Below are 18561 nucleotides of genomic sequence, written 5' to 3' on the forward strand. Positions count from 1 at the left end.
ACTCAGACTTGCTAACAGTGGACGGTGGCCCTGGCCTCCTGATTCTCCTGCCTTCACTTCCAGCCACACAATACTACTCCCAGCCCTTATAGCTATTCTTCCAAAGCTCCTACAGATCCTGACATGCAGCCGCACAAGAGAACAACTGCCACAGATTTTATTTTATTTTAGTTTAGTTTAGTTTTTCGAGACAGGGTTTCTCTGTGGCTGTGGAGCCTATCCTGGAACTAGCTCTGTAGACCAGGCTGGTCTCGAACTCACAGAGATCCGCCTGCCTCTGCCTCCCGAGTGCTGGGATTAAAGGCGTGCGCCACCACCGCCCGGCCTGGCACAGGTTTTAAAAGAGAAAAATAAAACTTTTAAAAAGCTTTTCAAACAGAAATATATCTGTTTTATTAGCCATAAAGAAAAATATCTTTCAATTCAAATTATAATTATTACATGATACGCAGATTCAGAAAACACAGATTTTATACTGTAGTGTGTTCAATAAGGAGACTAAAAAATACAAAATGAAGGTGTTTCCCCTTCCACCCTATTCTCTACATTTACATTGAAACGTGATGTATATTTTGTAACACTGAAGTTATGGCTTTTCTAAATTGGTGCTTTTTATTATGATTATTAATATAGCAAATTTGAGAGAACAGGATCAAACACTTCCCCCTGCTTTTTTAGCCCATTATCTCCTGTATCGCTAAGGTGGCAGACAATACTATAGAAATTAATGCTGGGTATAAAGACCAGGTACGATTTAAATGTTTTTCATAATCTTCACAAGTCTTTCAGCATCATATAACAAAAGCTCAATTGCACACACACACACACGCACGCACACATCTTATAAAAACAAGAGCGAGGAAGTGCGTTCTTTGCTGCAGAGACGGTGTTGGCACTATGAAGACGCCTGGATTCCCCTATCAGGGTACTCTTCCACGTCAGAGAAGAACATCAGCTCTGGAGAAGAAAATGAACATACCACACTTTAAACACTTTCCCAGTCTTCAAAAAAGAGTCTTGCGGCTTAATAAATACTGATTTGTGCGTGGTAACGCAGAGTCCTCATGTATGAATTCTTTAGGGAGGCTTCTCTTATCTAAATGCTAAGCTGGCAGCAAGTGGACACGTTTTATATTTTTAGAAGTTCAAGTTTTAAATTCATTATAAACATCTTAAAAATATAATACAATATAGACAACGAAACACATCTTACCAAGAAAATTAAGTCACCTAGGCAGTCCAGGATCACTGAAGATGATCTAAGTCTATCAGGTAATTTAAGACGCAGGGGAGGAGGATTCAGAGCTAATGTTGGGTGTCTACTAAAATACCTCGAATATGTGATCCCATTTCATCTCCAAGAGACTCAATAAGCTGGGTATTCCCCTCATTTTGTTTTTGCTTTTTAAGTTTACCATCCTTCAAAGACAGCAGCCTCTAAAATTCTTGCTGTGCACCATGCACACTGTAACCGAGACAGAACCTGCACAAGCCGGCCAGATGCGGCATCAGTCTCAGCAACACCGGAGCGCAGGGAGTTCGCATTTTCATGACTGAACTAGTGAACAGTGTTTCACACAGAAACATATTATTAAAATGTCAAGAAATAGAGAAAAATTAAACCTTGAAATACAAAAATAAAACTCCTTTGACATAAACCATTAGATACAAAAATTCTTCGAATGAACAAAAAACATACCTCGTGAGAAAAAAAAAACAGCAAAGTACACTGAGTGCAATGTCATTGTGTATCAACACGTGTGTAGTGTACACATGTTCACGAGTGTGTGCATGTTGAGGTGCACACACATGCAGAAGCTGGCAGAGGATGTCAGCATCTTCCCCTGCTGCTCTCCCCTCACTGGAGCTCATCAGTTTGGTTAGGTGGCAGACATGAGGTAACCACGGTGCTCACGTACGAACGGATGGCAATGGGGAGGCCCTGTCAAGCAGCACAGTGTCCAGCAAAGCGCCAAGTGTTCCTGGAGCTTTTGCTGACGATCAGCTGTCTGCTAAGGGGAGCTCCCCTGTGGGTGTTCCGAAAAGAGTCACGGGTCTAGAGATTGGTGACTTCACTGGGCACTGGGCACACTGAGGGTAAAATAAGAACGAAACAAGACTCTGAGCCAACGACTCGCTTGTGCGTGACAGAGGCGATACTAACGAGCGTGACGTCATCAAGTGAAGAAGGCTGAGCAGGACCCGAGCGCTCCGAGAAGGCACACGGGCCGCATGCGCAGAAGGCTGAGGCCCCTCACTAAGTGTTCCCAGGCTCCAGCCCTCTAGGCCCTCCTCCCTGTTTGCTCCACCATCCTGAGTCCTTGTCATTTTCATTGTCCTTCTAAACATTTTATTTTAAATGTCTTTGTTATTAAAGCATTATTGGAAGACTTCTAAGATGAGGAAAGAAATTTCAGAATACTTCTATCTTTGTATTTTAATACCTTCACTAAGATCCATGGCTGGTCTGTGAGACAAAAAGAGCCAGGATAACCCAACCAGAAGGGCCACTACCAGGTTCACGATGATCCACGGCACAAGAATCTGCTCCTCGGTTTCTGCTGCCCTGGGGAAAAGAGAGGCTCATCAGAAACGCCTTCCTTTTTGCTCGCACGTCCAAATGTAATGATTTTATGAACTTCTAAAAAGTGCCCTCTCATAGAGAGATCCCAAGTGTGAAATAAAGTCTGAGTCTCCTAAAACAGACAGAAAAAAGACCTTAGAACACGTCTGAAGAGTCTAAAGAGCTCTCTGTAGATTAGCAGAGATGAAAAGTTGGATTCCCCTCAAGTCCTGACTATTTCCCCTACAACACCATGGCAATCTCCCCCACTTGACCATCCTCTCCTTCTGTCTTAGCCCACCACACCCACGCTCTCAGAATAGACTGGGATTCCAGCACCCTGCCACCCCCGCAGCTGGCTGCTCATCTGAAGATGCTGGCTCCCCCGTATTCTCTTCCTAGAGCAACTTGCTCAGTTCTTGGCCTCTATTCTGGCCACCCAGTGTCCACCACTGCTCTGTGGTCTTGAGGGCTCCGTCAGGGGTAAAGGCACAGGGCACCTCCAACCCACTACACGATGGCTCACAGAGTTAAACATACTTCTGAAAAGAACACAGTTCCTTTAAAACTGCAGGTGAGCTGGGTGTGGTGGCTCTGCCTGTGATCACGGCACTTAGGAGGCACAGGCAGTATGATCAGGAGCTTGCAGTTGGCCTCAGCCGAAGAAAGAATTTGAAGCTAACTTGGGCTACTTGATACTACATATCAAGAGAGACAAAAGTAAGGCTATAAAAAGGTCATTATTCACTGGCCAACAAAACGGGCATTTTCTTCTCGTGGTTTTATTACAAATAGAAACATGGCCTGGTTGTGATCTATGTATGAAAATGTGGAGAAGTACCATAGCAACTGGTAACACCTGTGTGATTCTTACCAGAGGCTCCCGTTAACAGGCGGCGTGTACAGGTGGATCCTGTCACTTGTCATCTGCTGACTCAGAGACAGTACTAGAGCAGCAAAGTACACTGGGAAGAAAAACAAAGGCCAAATCACAGCAGTTTTACTTCCTGTTGACACGGGTGTACAGGCTCTTTACGGTCAGAGTAACCCACGCTTGGGTGACAGACTGCACAGAAGAAGTTCACTTCAACAGGAAGCTTTCTCTTACTGGGCACGGACATGGCACAGAGTGTAACAGGTGAACACTGCTTTATCACTACAGCTGGCAAGAAGGAGCCTAGAATATCTAAGAATTTAGATGACTTGCTCCAGCCACTCAGACTAACTAATACAATTCTTGTAACCCAGAACAAATGTATCACAGATTGCCAGAAACGCAAAGGCCACGCCAACTGTGTCTGCCCAACGACAAGTGGAAAGAACAGGAGCCAGATAACTATGAAGGCCAACACAGCGAACTTTGTTATTTTTGGTGCAGGGAATGAACCCCAGGACCTCACACATAAATTCAACTTCTGAAAATAACTGAAAAACACTTGGAAGCCAGGCATGGTGGTGCATGCTCGCAAATCCCAGCACTCCAGGGAGAGCAAAGAGGACGAGGGGCTCACGGCAATCCTCAACCGCACAGGGAATCCAAGGCCAGCCTGAGCTACATGAGAGAGCCTGCCTCAAAGAAAAAGAAAAGTTCTATCAAAGTTACTCCTATGTTTTAAATTACAATTTCCCTGACTTATAAGTAATGATTCATACAAAGAAATAATATTAAACGTCTGTAAAATACTTTTCTTGATTCAGAACGACAGTAAGAATCCTCAGTTATGACAGTCATCAAGGCAAACTATTACTTACAGAAAGAAGCTAAAGCTGTGGGCTCCAGTGCCAAGAAGTTCCGGATGGCTACTGAGGTTTTCGCAAAGTCGGTCCTGGAATGGAATGAGGATGCTTGTCACTGTGCGCTGTGACTTCCTTCCTTTCCCTCCTCTAGTCGGCTGGCACCAGGCCCACGGTCACCTGCCGGTCTGCAAGTGGAAAGACTGCCTAACCTTCCTTACAAGGCCACATCAAATGTCTAATACTAAGACTATTCAGTATCAAGTCATCATGAAAAAGCAAGCTAACTCTCATCTTCAAAAATCATGAACTTCCTCCTCTTTCGGTAGATCAAGCTACAGTGCTGGTTAGATTTGTCTGCCGACATGAGCTAGAGTCAGCTGGGAAGAGGGCACCTACTGAGAAGATGTCTCCACAGGACTGGCCTGTAGGCAAGCCGATAGGGCTATGTCTTTGATTAAGAATTGATGTAGGAGGGCCTAGCTTCCTGTGAGCGATGCCATCCCTGTGGTGGGTAGTTCTGGGTTGTAGAAAAAATCAGGCTGAGCAAGCCATGGAGGGTAAACCAGTAAGCAACATTCCTCCATGACCTCTGCTTCAGTTCATGACTCCATGTCCTGCCCTGTGAGTTCCTGCTGTGGGCTCCCCTGGAGGGTACTGAGCCATCTCTCCAGCCCTGCTGATTGCTAACAAAAAAAAAAAAAGGGGGGGGGTCGACTTGTGTTCCCCAGAGTAAGCGGTGACTGTCTAACCCTGGTACTCGTGCAGCTGACGTCACCTGCAAACAGACATAGTTGGTAACACATTCTGCTCACCATCTCTTCCTGGAGACAGGCGGGAAGGAACCATCACACGGCCTTACCTGTCAAAGGCTGACACAGTGCTCAGAGCCAGCAGCAGGTAGAGGAGGCTCTGCAACGGGTACGCCAGGGGCTTGTACTGCTGCAGGAGGTTGGAGAGGCCAGACAGCTCGTCTCCCGCCAGAACATAGATCACGACAATGTTCCACACGGCACAGCCAGCCAGGAAGCCGTGAGAAAACAGACCAATCACCCTGCACGGGAAAAGGTTTAATTATATACCAATCCCTAAAATAAAAAGGTAGAGAATATTTTAAAATCTCTTCACATAAAATACGATTCAACATACATTGAAAAAGAGCAAGTGGACTGTCTATAAAAATAAACCTATAAATCTATTTATTTACCATTATAAATTGTCAATTTTGTTTAAAGTACGGAACAGCAGAGACCTTTCTCTTTTGTTTTAAATGATGAAATCCAATTCACATATGCTTAACGAATGTCAACAAACAGCGTCACCTGAAAGCTCGGTACACTGAGAGGGCCACATCCCGAGTGGTCCAGGACGGCTTCACGTCCATCGACACGTCTATGTTTTCTGTGGTCTTTATCAGCTCCGAACGGTCTGCCGCGTGAAACCTCCCTGGAGGGTAGAGCAGAAAAGACACGATCGCCAGCGTGACGGGGCGTGCCCGCCATCCGGGCACTGGGGAGGCACTGGCAGCAGGCTCACGAGTTCCGGGTCATGGGGCTGCATGAGCCTCTGTCTCAGGAACCACCGAGGGCTGCAGAGATGGCTCCACGGTCACGAACGTTCTTCCTGGGGACCTCTGTTCAGACCCCAGCTGCAACTCCAGTTCCAGAGGGAGCTGGCACCTCTGGCCTCCACAGGGGTTTGCACACGCATCTACACACCCACACACAGAGTCATGCACAAACACATATAAATAATTGAAATAAAATAAGAGGGAAATAAAGGGACCCGGAAGACGGCTATTGAGGTAAGGGTGCTGCCTCGCATCAGCCCGACGTCCTAAGCTTGGTCCCTCGACCAACACAGAGGGCAGAATTGAATCCCCAGAGCTGTCCTCGGACCTCACACGCATGTCACTCATATGTACCAAACAAGCACACAAGCGTAAGAAAACTAACAGGAGGGTAGAACTAAGACTGAACTGTTGTTGTTAAATCTAAAAGTTCGCCTTGGATGTAAGTAATTTTTTTTCTTTCACCTTTGGCTGCTTAGACATGCAATTTCCTCATCTTTAAAAAAATAAATAATGCAATGCCAAAAAGTTTTGTTCTCAAGCCAAAGTTGATGTTAAAATAACAGTTTTAGGAATCAACAGTATTTAATGAAATACATCAATAAACTTTCAACTCAGAATTAAACTTAAAAGTCCTTAGCATGACAGTCTATAGAAGTAATTTAGAGACTTTAGGAATATTAAAATTAAAACGTTGGGGACTAGAGAGATGGCTCAGTGGTTAAGAGTTCTGGCTGCTCTTACAGAGGACCTGGGTTCAGTTCCCAGCACCCACATGATGGCTGGTAACCACCCACAGCTCCAGTTCCAAGGATTAGATGTCCTCTTCTGACCTTTGTAGGCACAAGACACACATGTGGTACACAGGCAAAACACTCACACACATAAAAAAAAAAAATTTCCAAAAATAAGTAATTTTTTTAAAATTAAAATGTTTACACTATCAAGGCAAGTGGTTATTTGAAAAATTCTTTAAAATTCTTGGGAAAAGATGCTGGAGAGTGCACAGTCTTCTGTATCCACAGAAAAGATGTCGGAGAGTGTGCACAGTCTTCTGTATCCACAGGAAAGATGCTGGGGTGTGCACAGCTTCTGTATCCACAGGAAAGATGCTGGAGAGTGTGCACAGTCTTCTGTATCCACAGGAAAGATGGTGGAGAGTGTGCACAGTCTTCTGTATCCACAGGAAAGATGGTGGAGAGTGTGCACAGTCTTCTGTATCCACAGGAAAGATGTCAGAGAGTGTGCACAGTCTTCTGTATCCACAGGAAAGATGATGGAGAGTGTGCACAGTCTTCTGTATCCACAGGAAAGATGTCGGAGAGTGTGCACAGTCTTCTGTATCCACAAGAAAGATGTCGGAGAGTGTGCACAGCTTCTGTATCCACAGGAAAGATGCTGGGGTGTGCACAGCTTCTGTATCCACAGGAAAGATGATGGAGAGTGTGCACAGTCTTCTGTATCCACAGGAAAGATGCTGGAGAGTGTGCACAGTCTTCTGTATCCACAGGAAAGATGATGGAGAGTGTGCACAGTCTTCTGTATCCACAGGAAAGATGCTGGAGAGTGTGCACAGTCTTCTGTATCCACAGGAAAGATGCTGGAGAGTGTGCACAGTCTTCTGTATCCACAGGAAAGATGCTGGAGAGTGTGCACAGTCTTCTGTATCCACAGGAAAGATGCTGGAGAGTGTGCACAGTCTTCTGTATCCACAGGAAAGATGTGGGATATTCCATAAGGTTCTCCTGAGACTCAGGAGTGGGACTTCACACTTGCACTGCTTGGGAGGGTTCTTCTAGATGCAACAATCCAGAACTGATCTCAGGAAGCAGGCAATATTCCACCTCAATTATCCTCACAAAACCCATTGCTCAGATGTTTTGAAGAATGAAAGAATAATTCATTTTCTCAAAAAAAAAAATACTGAATAGCCAACAGAACCCCTCGTGCCTTTTGATCAGTTACTCAAATAGGGAAGTTTTTAGACTAAACGAAATAAGAATAAAATTTCTGGGTAATACTGCTAGAAAAAAGAGGGGAGGGAATGGCCCAGTTGGTAAAATTCTTGCCTTGCAAAGACAAGGATCTGCCTTTGACCCCGAGAGCCTACCTAAAATTGCAAGACATGTTGGCCATGCTTGGAACCCCAACATCCAGAAGCAGAGACAAGACAATCTCTAGGGCCTGAGGGCCAACTAGTCTAGTCTGGTGAGCACCAGCCCAAAGAGAGATCCTGCTTGTTTATTTATTTATTTATTTAAAATATTTATTTATTTATTTATTTATTTATTATGGATACTGTGTTCTGCCCACATACATGCCTGCAGGCCAGAAGAGGGCACCAGATCTCATTATAGATGGTTGTGAGCCACCGTGTCGTTGCTGGGAATTGAACTCAGGACCTTTGGAAGAGGAGGCAGTACTCTTAACCTCTGAGCCATCTCTCCAGCCTGGGAAAACAGTTTAATAACAGTTTTGTGTGTCAATTTTTGTTCATATTTTTAAATATTTCCTTCATTCAGGTCATCGGAACTATACTTACTTACCAGGTTAAAGATATCCTTCTACGATATTTAGAGCAACTGTATTCTAAAATGAGAAATTACTTACGGCTTTTTTCCACAAATACTTTGCCGACAGGCTGGCTGACGCCAGTGGGTGCCGTGAACCGAGAATGCTGTTCTAGCGTACGTTGCTCATCCGTAATTATGTCTTCCTCTTCCACGCCTAGCTCATTAGCATACTGTAGTTCTGCTGGCTGGGTTTTCCTGAAATCAGGGGAAGTCTTTGAAAAAATAGATCATCCCTAAAGAAAGACCCACATTAAAAATTACCATGGAAATAATGAAAAGAGTCCTAACTCATGAGCATGAAAATATGCTGTTAACCCAAACACATCTGTATGGACGCAAACTGCCCGTATTTCTGCAGACCTCGATTTTCTCACTGAGAAAATGGTCACTGGCTGGACTCCACTTCTCCTGGCCTAAAGTTATAAAATTCTTAATGTAACCGAAAATTGTTCGCAGAGTCGTTTTTAAGTACAAGCATCAATGTTTTATAACTTCTAGGTATTATTATAAAGTATACTCTTATATTCTATATGAGACTTAACTTCCTTTATTAAAACACAATAGTTACGCTTATTGCAAATAGTTCAAACTCTATTAACATGAAGAACAAATCACAGCAGCTCATCTTCAATGACTAATCTTTATCTCGCTTTTTGCAACATACATGGAAATACTTTCTTTGTTTTTAAGCTTTTTTTAAGAGACGACTCCTTAGGCTATGCCCATACACTGCTCTCTGGCTAGTGTTCTATTCCTAACTCGTATCTCTGTAACACGACTTATCCGGACACACACAAATACGGTGTTCTCCAGCACCACCTCCTCGAGAGAGCCACAAGGACGAGTAAACTATTACTTTGCCTTCCTCCGCGGTTTGGGAAGAACGGCCTCCGCAGGCGGCTCCATCTCGATGCCATTTTCATTCCGCAGTAAAGATGGACTGGATGGCTTCTCACTGAAGGACGTCTCCAACTCTGAAAATGGGATGCGTCACATGACCACAACGTAAAGACAGAAACAACACACGGCCTCCTGACCCTCGTAAGACTGTCAGTGGCACCAATTCTTTTCTACTAAAGCCAGTGCTAGTGTTTGAGACGGAGTCTCATTACGTAGGCCAGATTCATCTTCAACTGTCTGCACGGCCAACATATGCAGCTAGGATTAGATTTCTCAATGTTTCTCCCATATTTGTGGATATTAAATCTTGAAATTAGAGTATAGAGGTGTAAAATGTTTTGAATGAAAAACTTAGCCAGGTGTGGTGGTCATGCTTTTAATTTCAGCACTCAGAGGGCACACACAGGCCAGTCTCTGTGAATCTGAGACCAGCTTGGACAACATGTAAACCCCAGGCTGGCCAGGGTTACAAAGTAAGACCCTGTCTCAAACAACTAATCCCATGTCTCTCTGCTCCAGACTCTCTCTATGCAATCAGCGCCTGCGGTCCTCCAGGAGCACAGCAATGAACTAGCCAGGGAAGGCACTCCTATTAAGTTCTCCCCAGGGGCTAACCTGTGTCTGCAGGGCTAGCCTCGGATTTACTCCACTTCGTTAAGTCGGTCCACTGCCTCTTCTAATAAAGGAATACGCATTCTTAGATGAGAAACGGGAAAATCATGTTTCATTCTTTTTTTTTTTAATCTAATCACTGATAGCACTGGCAACTTTCCCCATTTTCACTGTGCATGTGTGTGCTTAGACCTATGTTCTGGGTTGAATTATGCTCCAGAAACACACATGTAACTTTTGTAAATAGAGTATTTGCATATTTAGACAAGTTAAGTCGAGGTCATGCTGGGTGAGGATGAACCCTAAATCCGATGACTAGTGTCTTGCATGAAGAGAGTCATGGAAACAGTGTAATGAAATAACGTGAGACAGGACAGGGACTGGCATGATGCTCCCACCGTCAACAGATGCTGAAGAGCATCAACAATCCTAGGGAAGGAGTCGGAGCTTCCTCTGGGCCACCAGCACACAAATAACGACGTGGAGACTGATTATTAATTATGAAAGCTTGGCCTTCAGCTTAGACTTGTTCCCAACTGGTTCTTATAGCTTAAATTAATCTGTTTGTGTTAATCTACGTTCTGCCATGTGGTTACTGCCTTGGTACTAAATGCTTTCTTCATCAGAGGCCTCTCTTCTTCCTCACTCTCCCCACAAGTCCCTCCTAACCTCTCCTCCTACCTATTGGCCATTCGGCTCTTTATTAAACCAATCAGAAGGCACTTTGACAAAGACACATCTTCACCGTGTACAAAAGATTACCCCACAGCTTTTCCCCCTTTTGTCTAAACAAAATGGAAAGGGTTTAACTCTAACACTGTAAAAGTATGCACAATAAGAACAGCTACCAGGTAAGAATTACGTTCACACTGTCCAGTCCATCTGTACTTGGCATATTCAGAGAAAACATTCTCTTATCTATCCTATCTTGATGAATCCAAGTTTTATACCTAAACCATTTTTTGTCACAATTTGGAGAAATGTAAAGCTAATATCCTTTCATTATATCAATTATTACAGCTGATTCTACTTAGACATCTAAACTGACTGAGGCAATTTATGCTTCTACTACTATACCTGTCCCATTAACACTAGATTTATTTTATTTTCATATTGTGGTCTTTTTTTTTGAGACAAGATCTTGCTTTGTAGCTTAGGTTAGCCTGGAGCTCATTATGTAGCTGGCCTATTCCTTGAAATCCTCCTGCCTCACTCAGCCTTGTGAGTGCTGGGATTACAGGTATGTATGATGCTCAGCTCAACACTAGATTTTCTAATTTAAAAAGCAAATAGCATTGCCGTCTTGATGTGCATGCATACACACATGCACACGTGTGTGTGCGCGCGCGCACTCAGCGTATTTTTGTTTACACAGAGAGCACTGCCTGAGTTACAGATACTCCATAAATGGTAGCTGTTGTGCTACGGAATACCTGTGCACTGTGTGAAGATGTGCTGCTGTGATTGGTGTCATAAAAGGCTGACTGGCCAACAGCTAGGCAGGAGAGATAGGTGGGACTCCTGGCAGAAGAGCGGAAGGGGAGATGCCATCGGGAGGTAGAATGAGTTGGACACACATCACGTGGTAGGGTGTAGATCAATAAAATTATGGTTAATTTAAGTTACAAGAGCTAGGGGACAAGCCTAAGCTAAGGCCAAGCTTTCATAATTAACAAGACTACATGTAATGATCTGCAGATGGCGATCCCAACAGCCCTATGCTGTTTCTTACTTAGATTACTGTTAATACAGAATTTGTCCTACTAATCTGAAATGTCCACTTCACTTACTAAGTTCTTGCATGCACTGAGATCTGAGCTTTCTCTTTTATGTCTGAATTTTTTACTTCTTCTCTCATATACTCCATGACCAAAGAGGCCTGAAAAGAATCCTGAAGTCACCGGAGCTGAAGTGGCGGTTATTTTAACTAAGGGAGCGAGAACCCACCTACGGGAACCCGAATACGGGAACAAAGCTCTAAATCACAACTCTGCCACAGTCTAACCAGGGTTTCCTCACGTACCAGGAGGCGGCCTGATCTTCTTCTGTCTCCTCGGAACAGGAGCCTCTGGGTGTCCCTTGAGCTCCGCAGCTGGTGGTTCACTGCTCTCAGATCGCCTATGGGCAACGGGCTCAGCAAGGCCTTCCGAAGAAGCAGGACCTACAGGAGAAAACCGGTCATCTTGAGCAGAGACCACTGAGTTAGAAAGAAGATGGGCAAGGACACCTGCAGTGTTTTCTGTGTATCAGCACCCTCTCTTTTCTGACCTGTGCCCTGATGACTTCATGACCCCCTCTCTAACTTTGGGCTTTGTGATGGGAAAGAAATAAATGTGAGATTAGGAAAACTGGGGACGAGAGGGCCAAAAGGAAGCCCCGCAGAATGAAGAGGAGGAGGAGGAACTGCCTCACAACACTCAAAACTGTTAAAAAATGCAAACAATTGAAAACTAACAGAACAGACAATGCTCCTGACCCCCACCCTAAGAACTCTACCACCTCTACCGCTCCTGCCTTCACTAGAACGTCAGCGCGTGGTGAAGTCATCGGGAATTGTTAACTGGAGGTAGCAGGTCAATTAGCAGTTGCAACTTTTCCCCTAATGAAACCTTTTAGCAGAATTTCAATATAATTTGGGAAATTTGAATCACCCTTAACCACCTTCTCTCGCCTACTGCCATTCCCTAGAAAATAAAAATAAAAATATACCGAGAACAGGGCGAGAGCTCTTAGCCTCGCTGGCCTTTAGAGGAAGGCCAGGTGTGGCCCGAGATGCAGGGGGGTGGGAGATCATTTGCACAGCACGTGGGGGCCTGGGCTCTCCTAGAACTGGGAGAAAGTGGCTGAGGAACACGAGTGGAAGATGAGCCACTTTTCCACTCCTGGAGTCATGAATATTAAAGACTGGCATTGCCCCTTTCTGCTAGGGATTTAGAGACGGTGGCACGCCCCTGATTTATGATGGCAGCAGTAAGAGAAGCTTCCCTGAAGACACGCTAGCAGAACCCAAGCATCAACAGTACACACCCTTCCACTGCTGGCTTTAGAAATAGACTACACACACTCACACACACATACACATACACACACACACACACACTCACACACACACACATACACACACACACATACAAATACACATACTCACACACTCACACACACATAGACACACACACACTCACACACACATACACACACATACAAACACACACACACACATACACACACTCACACACACACATACACATACACACACACATACACACACACACATACAAATACACATACTCACACACACACATACACACACACTCACACACACATACACACACACACATACAAACACATACACACACACTCACACACACATACACACACACACATACAAACACATACACACACACACACACAGGTTTTTTGACTTCTGAGAGGGGTTAAGAAAAGGGTGAAGTTTAGGGGGTCAACTAACGATGACATTGAGGTTCTAAGCCCACTGGGAAAATACTGAGTAGTGAGAACTGACAACCGAAGGTAATGGATTCTAACTGTGTCGAGTCCTGGTTACTCATAGACCATCCAGGGTCACCAGTTAAGTGACTGAGGAGGAAGGGGTCATGACCCTGCTGTTACTAAAGCCTGAAAACACAGATGATTTGACCTGCCTTCAGGGTCTTGCTCTAACACAGAATAGGAAAGTTAAGAATCCCAGGTCTCCAAACCCATTGTTGTGTTCAAAGGTCTGGAACCAAACAGAGCTTAAACATACTTATGTTACCTAGGGACAAAAGACCTGACGGGCACAGCAATACTGTAAACATCAGACAGGGGCGGCACAATAGTTTATCCTATGAAGACGCCTACTCACTCTCCAGGCTGCCCATGCTTGCCTGCCTGTCCTCAACACATCAGTCTGGTACCCGAGAACCTGGGCTCTGTAATCGGTGATGTTGATCGTGCTCAGTTCCTGGGAAAACGTGCGATCTCCCACAACACAGGACATCTTACCTAACGTGCTTTTCGCTCTGGGTTTCTTCTTCTTAGGATGGCTAGGCGGTACATCTTCTATGGAGACAGAAAGAACAGCAGCGAGAATGGCAGAACATCAGCTGGAACGGAACTTCTGATAAGGAAGACGTTCCCCTCGCTTCTCTGGGACCAGCCAGCATTTACACAAGGGGGAGGGGGGGGAGTTAAGAAATTGACAGGGCCACTTGCCACCACGCACAGCATGGGGCCAGTAGTACACTGTCCCCCAGTGCTGTCTATAACTCTGAATTAGAAAGTGGGCGCAAGAGACGTCCACCTGGTCCCATACACTGTCCAGCCCCTTGTGCTGAGGTACAGACGAGACTGGTTCTGGCCAGGAGGCTGAACAGAAGTGATTTGTGTCTGTCTGCAGCACTGAGGGGCCTGACCTTGTTGACCTCAGAGGGTTAGCAGGGTGACACCTGTTCAGTACTAGGACGGGAGTGACGTGTGTCACCTGGAAGCCCAAACACCGAAAAGGCGGCTCCCCGTCAGGGAAGAGAGCTTCACAGTAGGACCACAGGACCACGTGACAAAAGCAGCCTAGATCTCAGCACATCGTTACCAAGACAACTGCTCTGAACTTTGCATGATAGCTTTGCAATTAACCTAGTAGGGCTTTTTATTTTTAAAAAAGAACGTTTATTCTATGTATACACATGTGCATGCGTGTGTGTGTGTGTGTAGACACGCACACCACAGCTTATATGTAGCGGTCAGAGGACAATCTGCAGAAGTCACTTCTTTCCTTCCGCCATGTGGGTTCTGGCCACCCAACACAGGTTCTCGGGCTGGGCAGGCCCCACTAAGCCATGCTGCTGGTACCACTTTGTATTATTTCTAACAACCTTGAGAAGATACTAGGAGAATAAAAATCTTGGAGTTATCAGTGTAGCATAAACTTGCCTACCCTGACTAAAGGAAAAAGGAAAAGTACAGTCTGATATAGCTCTCAGCAAGTGAAGGGGTACACTCTGGGGGCTGCAGAGAACAATCTAAACTATATGTCTTACATAATTTTAAAACAGCAGTCACGGAAGTTTGTAACAACAAATGGTTACTGTTGTTTTATAAACTACAGATTCCGATTCAATTCTAAATAGAGCAAACCAAGGAGTCAAATATTATATTATTGTTATTATTATTATTATTATCAGGCACGGTTTTGCTGTTACCCAAACTGGCCTTCAACGCCTAAGCTCAAGCAGCTCTCCTCGCTCAGCCTGTAAGTGGCTGGCCTATCTGTGTATGCCCACCATCCCCAGATTCAACCCCACTGAGACAGGATCTCACTCTGCAGCTCACACAGGCCTCCAATTCAGAGTCTCCCTGCCTTGGCCTTCCCAGAACTAGGACTGGCATGGGCCACCACACCCATCTCCACGCTTGTCTTAGAACACCAAGGCTTAGGAGTTGTCACATCAATAGTAAACGAACTCACCTTGAATCACACTTCATGTGGCCCCAGCCAAACGGAATCAGCAGGACAAAAGAAAGAAATAAACTTAATTATTATTGGACTGAAAACTGACTTACGTCATCACAACCTTAAAAATATGACTAGCTTTCATATACTGTCAGTTTATAAACTAGTTTATTATCTGTAAGACGCATTCTGTTTAACAGAACTGCTAAAAAAAAAACCTTTTGAAAACACAAATACATATTCCCTGCTATCCACTAATTAAAGGGACTAAGCAGATTAAGGACACTGCTGGTTATAATCGGCTTCAGCCCTGATGGAACTGTTCCCGAAAACACAAGGGCATCAGGAGAATTCTCGTAAAGAGGGCACGAGAACACTCGAAACAGACCCATTATTCTATCATGCTCGATTAAGGATTTCTACTACTTATATCAATTATTTCTCAAGATTCAAATTTAATGTTTGCCTCCAAACTTTTAGGGAGAATTTTCCTAAAAATTCCAGGAAGGTTCTTTTCCCCTGAAGCACTGTAGTTTTTCAAATTAATTTTGCTACTTATTTTTACATCTTTAAAGTTCAATAATGAAACGACTGTAAATTATTTTTACCTCGGCACAGGTGGCAGGGCTCGTGGAGGATGCTATAGGAGTAAGGGAAAGACAAAAAAAAAAAAAAAAAAAAAAAAAAAAAAAAAAAAAAACCTCATAAATGAATCAGTAATTCTCTTCAAATCTTTTGAAACTGTTTATCAGTGAAACTTAGGAGGTGATGTGTGTGTGCATTTAGATATGATGAATAACTATCTATATGGAATAAAAAGTGCTACTTTACTTAGGGAAAGTCTCTCTGAGGTTATTTGAGCTGAGACCTGCATAATAAAGGAGCCAACATGATGGGCAACAGGGATGGAAAGTTAAGGCTTTCAAGCAATCCTGGGCTCAGAAGGCTCCAGGTAAAGATCATCAAGGCTGAAGCATAGTAACCAAGGATGGCAATGCAACGCAGACGCTGGATTAATTAGGGCTTTGCAAACCAAGGGAAGGAATATGGGTTTGCTTTTATTAAGTAGGAAGCCAACTGAGGTCTAGTGCTTTTTAAAGAGTTATCTTAAAGAGAAATAGAAAACATATTTTAGAACAGAGAAGACTGAGGTTCGGGTATAATTTACGCTGCTCTGAGTAAGAAAAAAAATCATGTTTGCAAGTTCAGGGAGCATTAGTTAAGAGCCTTCTGAAGCCTTTCAAAATAGAATACCAAGCACCGGAGAGACACCTCGGCCATTAAGAGCACCTGTTGCCCTTGCAGAAGTTCAGTTCGGTTCCCAGCACCCACGGAGCAGCTCGCAGCCATCAGTAATCCCAGGAAAACGGACAGCCTCCATCTGGCTTCTTTGACAACCAGGCACACCAGTGGTGCACACAGACAGATGTGGGCAAAACATCTTTAATAAATAAATAATAAATAAATACATCTTTAACAGAACTGAAAACTAACAGGTGCCTAGCAGTCAATTTAATATCGCAAGTATCTCATGCTGCTTACAGAGGGCACGGATTCCCAAGGCTTAAATGTTGGATGCACTTGTTTTTATCCAACTTAGCAATCCATTGTGGTCGTCATCCAAACAGATTCATGAAAATGATACAAGACCAGGACACTGAAGGAGGCCCTAATGCCACCGAGCGGGACCCAGCCCACCTAGTGGTCCACGTCTCACAAGTCCCGCAGAAACGACCCATCTCGCCCATCCCGAAACCGCAACCCGACGGCCCTCACAACCAGGATGGCTCCACAGACGACGGCAGTCCGGCCGCTCAGCAGTACCTGAGCCTCGCTAACCACCTGCTTCTTCCCCATCGCGTCTCCAGGGCCCGCGGCGGAGCAGCGGGAGCAGCACCCGCCCGCGCGCCCGCCCCGCCCACCCAGGCGCAGGCGCCGAGCGCCATCGAGCTGCGCCTCCCGCCGGAGCGTCCCAGTCCCTACGCGTCATCAGGCTGCGCCTCCAGCGGACGGTTTTTGGCGCTGCCGGGTCCGCACCCGCACTGTCCCTTTTAAACTAAGCTGGAAGGGGAAGCATCGGCATTGGGCCCACGTTCCCCGGAGCGGAGGTCGGCATGGTTTGTCCGGCGGGACCAGACCCGGATTCAGACGCCCCGCCGGCGTCGTCATGGCAACGCGGAGACGCCGGGCCCGGTTGCCACCCTGCCGGGGAGCTGTCAGAGGGGAGATCGCTAAAGCTGGGGTACCGTACCGGGCAGACGTGGACTGGCCAAGCCCAGATTCCCTGCCAACCTAGAGTGTAATTCATAGATGCAGTTCTGACCGTTTCTTCCATGGGAACAGCCGTAAAAACGGGTTCTTAGCAACCACAACCTGTAGCCAAATCCCGTCCTACCTTACTGTCATGCAAAAACGACTTAATTTTCCCCGCATTTGCTTTAGACACGGTGTTCACGTTAAGAAAAGGACGAGCTTTTTTAATCCTTTGATTGTCATTTTATAAAGTGGCGTGCAAGAGGAAGACGCCAGGCGACAGAGTTCACTTGGAGGGGTTTTTATTAAGGGAAAGGGAATGTAAAAAGGGGGAAGGGGAGACCTGCCCGGGACAGGAGCAACAGAAGAGGGGAGCGGGGAGACAGAGAGACAGGCGGGCAGAGGAGGACGGAGGGGAGGAAGAGAGGGGAAAGGAGGGGGGGGAGAGAGAGAGAGAGAAGTTTTTTTAAAAAAAAAAACTGGTAGCATGGAGGGAAGTGTGGCTATGAAGAAGACGAACAGACGGGGGTGCAGGGAATGCCGCTGGAAGTGACAGATCTAGGGAGACCAAGAGTCCTCATTTTGGAGTTTGCTCATATACAGGCCTCCAGAACTAGTCCATTGCCCCTTACTAAATTGGGCACTGATGTGAAGAGGCTGTTTGTTCGTCCCCAGCCTCCCAGAACTGAAATAATCACACATAAACTGTATTAATTAAATCACTGCTTGGTCCATTAGCTCTGGCTTCTTATTTGCTAACTCTTACATCTTAGTTTAACCCATCTCCATTAATCTGTGCATCACCACGAGGTCGTGACCTACAAACAAAGTTTCAGCAGGTCTGTCTCTGCTGGCGGCTCCATGGCTTCTCTCTGACTCTGCCCTTCTTTCTCCCAGGATTCAG

General features: G+C 45.2%; 1 protein-coding gene across 1 annotated transcript; it reads right to left on the bottom strand.

Annotated features, from left to right (window-relative positions):
• Positions 1-336: 336 nt before the first annotated feature.
• LOC121458949 (transmembrane protein 237-like) lies at positions 337-17325 on the bottom strand. The gene is made up of 13 exons (XM_041668385.1): positions 17229-17325; positions 16013-16044; positions 15420-15430; positions 13958-14014; positions 11976-12113; positions 9297-9414; positions 8478-8635; positions 5620-5743; positions 5160-5351; positions 4316-4389; positions 3438-3528; positions 2445-2566; positions 337-957 (listed from the first exon to the last, which is right to left on the bottom strand). The coding sequence occupies exons 1-13, from the start codon at positions 17259-17261 to the stop codon at positions 896-898; spliced, it is 1212 nt and encodes a 403-aa protein (XP_041524319.1). The 5' UTR covers positions 17262-17325; the 3' UTR covers positions 337-895.
• Positions 17326-18561: the final 1236 nt, after the last annotated feature.

Source organism: Microtus oregoni, unplaced genomic scaffold (assembly GCF_018167655.1).
Source record: "Microtus oregoni isolate MIOR12 unplaced genomic scaffold, Mior012 000018F_ref0000195, whole genome shotgun sequence".
Classification (NCBI taxonomy): Eukaryota; Metazoa; Chordata; class Mammalia; order Rodentia; family Cricetidae; genus Microtus; species Microtus oregoni.